Source organism: Diorhabda sublineata, chromosome 6, assembly GCF_026230105.1.
Source record: "Diorhabda sublineata isolate icDioSubl1.1 chromosome 6, icDioSubl1.1, whole genome shotgun sequence".
NCBI lineage: Eukaryota > Metazoa > Arthropoda > Insecta > Coleoptera > Chrysomelidae > Diorhabda > Diorhabda sublineata.
Window position 1 is genome coordinate 10,273,884 of NC_079479.1, and position 6,900 is coordinate 10,280,783.

General features: G+C 33.8%; 1 protein-coding gene across 1 annotated transcript; it reads left to right on the plus strand.

Annotated features, from left to right (window-relative positions):
• Nucleotides 1-1,265: 1,265 nt before the first annotated feature.
• On the plus strand, nt 1,266-6,494 carry LOC130445581 (microsomal glutathione S-transferase 1-like). Its single transcript, XM_056781291.1, has 3 exons — nt 1,266-1,485; nt 3,475-3,551; nt 6,215-6,494. The coding sequence occupies exons 1-3, from the start codon at nt 1,354-1,356 to the stop codon at nt 6,450-6,452; spliced, it is 447 nt and encodes a 148-aa protein (XP_056637269.1). The 5' UTR covers nt 1,266-1,353; the 3' UTR covers nt 6,453-6,494.
• The last annotated feature ends 406 nt before the right edge of the window (nt 6,495-6,900 follow it).

The following is a 6,900-nucleotide window of genomic DNA, read 5'->3' on the forward strand; positions in this document are numbered from 1 at the left end:
GATGCAACGTCCTTCATCCAGGTAGATTCAAATACTCCAATTGATAATCTTCCAGCATCCAGTGACCAAACTATCGAGCATTCAGTTAGTAATAATTCGTCAAATATATTATCATGCAATGAAAGATTCCACTGTCCTAAACCAGGACCTAGCGAGCTACAGCAAGCAAGTTTTTTTTAACCAACACCAAAAGATCTGAGACCTTTACCACATGCAGGCACCAGGCCTGTATTAAGTAGAGGACGTGATATATTAGACAGCAATAATGACGGATACGTCCGAACAAAACGCAATCGATTAAGAGTACAAAGAAAAAAATAAAACTAAGAGAAAGGTTTTACTAACTGATACTGGAAATGGCAGGAAGAGGTTTCTTTCTACGAAAAGGAAGAGAAACGGAAAACAAAACTAAGAAGGCAGCTGAAGACAAGGAAAACAAATCAGATGATGAATATTGTCCCTATTGCTTAGAAACTTTTGGTACAGTGGAATCAATGCCTTTCATGTAAATTATGGTCACATGCCGAATGTGTAGATGATGATTCAAGTTATATTTGTCACAATTGTCCGAATAAATAATTTGATAATTTAATATGTCATGTTGTTTTCTTCAAGAACCCTTTTGGCCTGTTAATTTCGACCCACGACGTGTTAAATTCCAATTTTTTTCAAGTACCTGTGATTCAGATCAAATAATTATTGCATATATGTGAAGACCATAAATGAAATGTTTAAATAGTTATATTCTTTTATATAAAATAATCACACCTAACCAGAAACTAAGGTAAACATAAAAAATGTTACTTTTGTACTCGGTCTCCCCTACTAATTTAAAAATACGTCATCGGGTCTTCAGAAGTATCTTATTTACGTTCTTTCAAAACTAAGAAACACACATTTTTCCCCAAAAATCGATTTTATTCATTAATACAATCATTTCAACGCTTCTCTAGCTTGTCGATGCCGTTTTGTAGAAGGATTTGTCTTTTGCTTCAAAATAGGCTTCAGTTTCATCAATTGCTTCTTCATTTGTGCAGAATTTCTTACCAGCGAGCATTTTTTTAATAGTCAGTAATCACTGGGGACCAGATTTGGATTATACGGTGGATGAGGAAGCAATTCGAAGTGTAATACGTTCAATTTAACTAGATATATAGAATAATTAGAATTTTTTTAGCAACAGGTATATTAACTACAAATATGACTGGACTATATGTATACAATATATGAAACTAGTTTTTTTTCAGGGTCACTGTTAATTTAACGCAGTAGTTTTCATCATCACAACAAATATCGAATTAATAAACTTGAACATTGAACTTGTTTCGATTACAGTTGGAAAGTTTCAACAGAATGCACGCACAAAATATTTTTTTACCAATTAAGAGAGAACTATTAGAATGTTATGCCTTTTGGATCGGTATATTGGTACTGAAAACATGTTTAATGATTATTCAAGTAGGACTATCTCGAGTATTTTATAGGGTGAGTCTCATAATTCATTCATTATCTACGGGGTTATTGAGTAGTGTGATTAAAGTTCAGTGCGTCCTTTGTCCTCTAAGAAATCAATTTGAAAATTCGAGGGATTATAAACATCATTCGTTTCCACATTTTAAAATTATTTACAATCTATAAAAATGCTGTGCTATATCAAAATTACTTTTTTTTAATTACAACACTCGGTAATTTTATACTTTCGCGGTCTTCTTGTTTTTTGGCTCTAGAAAATCGAAAATTCATCCGATTTCGATGAATTTTTCGGTTTTACGGCGGATTTATGGAAAAAATTAAAACTTATATTGTTTAGGTTAAGTTAGATTGAGTTAGATTAGGTTAGGTTAGGTTAGGTTAGATTGGAATTGGGTTAGGTTGCGTCAGGTTACGTTAGGTTAGATTAGGTTAGGCTAGGTGACGTTAGGTTACGTTAGGTTACCTTTGGTTACGTTAGGTTACGTTAGATTACGTTAGGTTACGTTAGGTTACGTTAGGTTACGTTAGGTTACGTTAGGTTACGTTACGTAAGGTTACGTTAGGTTACGTTACGTTAGGTTACGTTACGTTAGGTTACGTTACGTTAGGTTACGTTACGTTAGGTTACGTTACGTTAGGTTAAGTTAGGTTACGTTAGGTTACGTTAGGTTACGTTAGGTTAAATTACGTTAGGTTAGGTTAAGTTAGGTTACGTTACGTTAGGTTACGTTACGTTAGGTTACGTTACGTTAGGTTACGTTACGTTATGTTAGGTTACGTTAGGTTAGGTTACGTTACGTTAGGCTACGTTAGGTTAAGTTATGTTACTTTAGGTTCAGTTAGGTTACAGAAAATGGAAGTAATTCCCAAGAATGCCTCAATGTCACGGTATGACACATGACAATTTTGTACAACATCGAAATTTTCTGGCACAACAGCCGATTTTGAACGACCATCAAGAAATAACGTAGAAAGTCATAGAAAATAATCACGATTTGATTACATTTTTTGAACAAGATGTATTTTTCAAGTAACTCAATTAAAACTCGTATGGCAACACATTTTGAGTACGTTCATCATTAAAAATGTCAAACCGTATTTCGTTATAAGTTTCAAATCAAACCGTTAGTTTATAACAGTTAAAAAAATCTGTTTTTGTAGTGGTAGTTTATGGCACTCTCTATGCCAGATGGGACAACAATTTTCTCACCAAAAAACAGCAATTTATCAACATAGCTGAGGTTGTCTTTGATTTTAAAGTAATGCCTCAGATAAGCAGGCATTCGATGTTTATTATTTGGCCAGCCTTTTCTATAGAAGTTAATAACTTGTTTCAGAATCTCATTTTTCACGATTTTCTAACTTAATTGTCCCTCGGCTCTTCAGAAATGGCTTAATTTTTTAACGGAGAGTGTACTGCAAAATTAAATTTTTGATCAGACTTAAGCCCTGGTTTGTATTTCACAATTATTTTATGATTTACTAAGCGTTGTAAGCGGGAAGAAATAAATGATAGATCTTTTTTCATGATCGCCTCCAATGGTTTATGATCAGAGTTGATTTTCACATCAAACCCATAAATAAAATGAAAGTTTTGAGTGGCAAAAACAATCGCCAGCATCTCTTGCTCTATCTGCGCATACTTTTGCTCACAGGGAGTTAAGCTCCTGAATGCAAATGCTATTGGGTGACCTTCTTGAAAAAGACAAGCACCTAGATCATCCTTGGAAGCATCAGTGTCTATTTCTATAGGTTTTGTTGAATCAAAACATGACAAAATTGGGGCTTTGGTTAATGTATCTTTGAGACTAGTTAAAAATTCATCATGCATTTTAATCCATTGCCAATCAACATTCCTTCTGGTCAAATTTCTAAGTGAAGCTGTTATTTTCGATATGTTGGGCAATAATTTTCCTAAATACTTAGCCATGCCTTATATTCTTAATAGTTCAATCATCCCTTGAAATCATTGGAAAGATCTTAGTGTGGTTTTTTTTCTAGGCACCTAGAAACCCTGAAGATGGAGCTCCGTTTAAAGCCAAAGTTATAACCCACGAAACCGTTGAGAGAAATCGAAGGTAACTGTCCGAAAAAGAACAGTCTATTCAAAGAATAATGTACCTTGCTAATATTTCGAATTCTATTATGTTCATGGATAAATTATAATCCATATAAATATAATAATAATAATAATAAATATAAAAAATCATCCAGGTTATCTGGATAAGTCGCTTAGACATCATAATCCAATAAATTAAATATAATTCCACAGATATTGACACAAAATAATCGTCGTAGTCGTTTATCTATAAAAATAATTATCGGCAATCTATTTGTAAAATCAGGATCTACATCTACCATTTGCAGAAGCATTTTTTTACAAAACATTGCACAAAGTCTATATGTGTTTTTCTGGTAACGAATTTACAATCAAAAGATGATATGTAATAATAATCTATTATACAATGTGATCCATATTTATGGAATAAATTCAATTTTTGTCTTATTAAGTACTATGGGAATCTAACTGGCCATTCAATCGTTCCAATCCACCTATTGGGAAAAACGTCGCTTAAATCATTTATAACTGTACATGCAAAATGCGGTGGAGCTTCGTCATTTGGATGATTAACATCAGGATAAAGTCTTTGTAATGTAGACAATAAGCAGTTAATCAAAAAATCAAGATAAACCAACACCATAAACTGTAATCACAAAAAAAGGACCAACAATTTTATTGTTAGTGATAACAGCCCAAACGTTCACTTGGTGAGGATTTTCTTTGCTCCAATATCTGCAGATCTGTTTCTTAACCGTTAACGTCGCTTCATTAGAAAAAAACTGCAAATCTATGTTCATTCATCAATTCACAGAATACCCTTCTCTCAGGACCATCTTCATTTAACTCCTGAACCAAGTGAACTTTGTAAAGGAATTTTTCTTTATGCAAAACTCCCCATACGACCTCTCTGCAGACACCAAAATCCTAATCGAAATTCTGGCAACCACGATAATGAATGCCATCCCCACTTTTTGTCCAACTGAGTACCTCCCTCTGAGGTACAACTCCAGGAATGCCCTTTTTTTGGCGAAACTAAAAACAACCTTCAGATAAACTCCGATTCCCAGCACCACCCTACACATTTCGTCGATCGTCGGTGCTGCAGGTTTTCTGCAGTTTCCCTACAACCTGGCCCAGCTAAATGTCCGACGATAAGGAATAATGCAGATGCATAATTTTCGAAAATAAATAAAACCCGTCAAAAATAAAATAAAAACCATACCTAGAAGAGCCGTTTCTGCTTACAAGCTTTCGTTTCTTTTGGCCAAAATCTCCCTTCAAAAATAGTTAGGCTAACACAACCCAACGACACCACCATAACCCCAGCTCTGCAGAGGAGCTATTCCTTTATCAGGAAAGCTCTCGAGTTGTCTTTTGCAGATTTTCCTCAAGCTCTAGAAGTACATCTAACTTTTTTTCATCAGTAAATGGAACATTTCTAGCTGGTTTTTTAATATTTCTTACATACCCAGTTTCAACAAACTTTTTTTCAATTTTGTTAACTGTAGTCTGCGAAACTATTGAATATTTCAAAAATCTCTTGAATTTTTGTTTTATTACTACAACCAATCAAAATTAAAATGTATTTCTTTGAGTCTCGGAGAAATGAATCATGATTAAATTTAATACGCGCCCAAATACAGGGTGGGACAGAAACTTCACCGGAGCGCAACGTACATTAAACATTATTACAAAAATGGCGATTCGGTGTTTGTTCGACGTGAGTTTGGATTACATGACATAAATCAGTGTCCGAGAAAAAATGTGATTCGATCGTAGGCCAGAAAGGTCGAGGCTTTTGGTTTCGACTCTCAATCAGAAGTCTACGGGACAATTCAACAAGTTAGAGCTTCAGTGGTATCCTTGTGGTATCCAGAACATCTTTGCATCGCATTTTGTCGAAAAATCTCAAATCACACTCAGAAAAATTGAACTTGTGCAGAAATTACAGCCAAATGATTCAATTTTAAGACGAGCTTTTGTTGGAATAATGTTGAAACGCTTTCAGAGTTTCACTTAATTGGGCATGTCAATAGAAAGTCTGCAGAGAACCCACGTGCAAAACATCAAAAGCCTCTGCGTTCGCGAAAGTAACCATTTGCATATCCATGTTAAGGGATATTTTCTTTCCGAAACTGTAAAAATTTGAAGCCTATAATCGTACGACATGGTTTCAACAAGATGGCGCGAAACGTCATACATCTAATGCCTCTTTGGCGGTCGTAAACCAGATATCTCGCCGAGGTGACATTGCATAGCTGCCTAAAAGTCCAGACCATCGGATTTTTTTATGTGGGGATCCCCGAAACGTGGAGTTTTTACCAATTTGATATTTAGATTCGATAAATGTTTGCAGCGCGATGGTACACATCTGGATGATGATCTTTTTAAGATATGAATTTCTCAGGTGTATATTCCAAATTATATGTGGATTATATTTAGTTTTTTTATTTTTTTTTAAATTCGCAAAACTTTCTGGGCCACCCTGTATTATACTAACGTCTTTATGTAGGTAACTTTAAATACCTAAATGACAGCAGCATACTAGATTTAGATAAATACCTGATTATTTCTAAAGTATATTTTAATAGACCAGACAATATCGCTGGTTAAAAAGTTTAAAGGTAGGGATGATTTTATATATTTCATCGGTATTCTATTAGTTTTTTCAAATTTCAGGGCACATCTAAATGATTTGGAGAATATCCCGTTTTTCATCGTTATATCCTTTTTATACCTTTTAACAGATCCTTCAATTACACCCACCCAATGGATTATCAAGATTTACGTAATTTCTAGAATTCTCTACACAGTGTCATATACTGTGATGAAATCTATAATAAGAATTCCTATTTTTGAAATAGGATTGTTTACTAATATCTACTTAAGCCTAAGCGTCATTTATCATTTTAGTTAGAAGGAAAATAATAAGTATAATAATAAAAAATTTGATGTTTTATATTCGTTTTTGATACCTAGTTTTTCCAAATTGGTTGTTGTTCTCTAAATAGCGCAATATTCGATTTGAAAAATCATTTTTTCTACGTTAGATATTATTATCTATGACCTTCAGTCCACTGTTTAGCAATGAAAATAATGAATCGTAAACATACACGCATTTCTATTGTCCGAAGCTGTCGGAAGGCGTATGTACACAATTTCTTTCTACTATACAGTCTGCGATAAGCAGTAGCGTGGCTTAGTGAGATTAATTTAACTCACAGTATAGTGAGAATAGAGACAGGTATGGATTTATTAATAAAGATTTAGATATACAAACACAGCAAGTTATTTTAAATATATTCGAATGTTTAAAAAAGGAAAATATTCAGCAATTTGATAATAATTTTCCATTTATCGATTAG

Excerpts from the sequence above, each read along its gene's own strand:
- LOC130445581 (XM_056781291.1), top strand. The coding sequence starts at position 1,354 with ATGCACGCACAAAATATTTTTTTACCAATTAAGAGAGAACTATTAGAA. Across the intron at positions 1,486-3,474 it reads TATCTCGAGTATTTTATAGG|GCACCTAGAAACCCTGAAGA; the intron begins GTGAGTCTCATA and ends TTTTTTTTCTAG. Across the intron at positions 3,552-6,214 it reads ACCGTTGAGAGAAATCGAAG|GGCACATCTAAATGATTTGG; the intron begins GTAACTGTCCGA and ends TTCAAATTTCAG.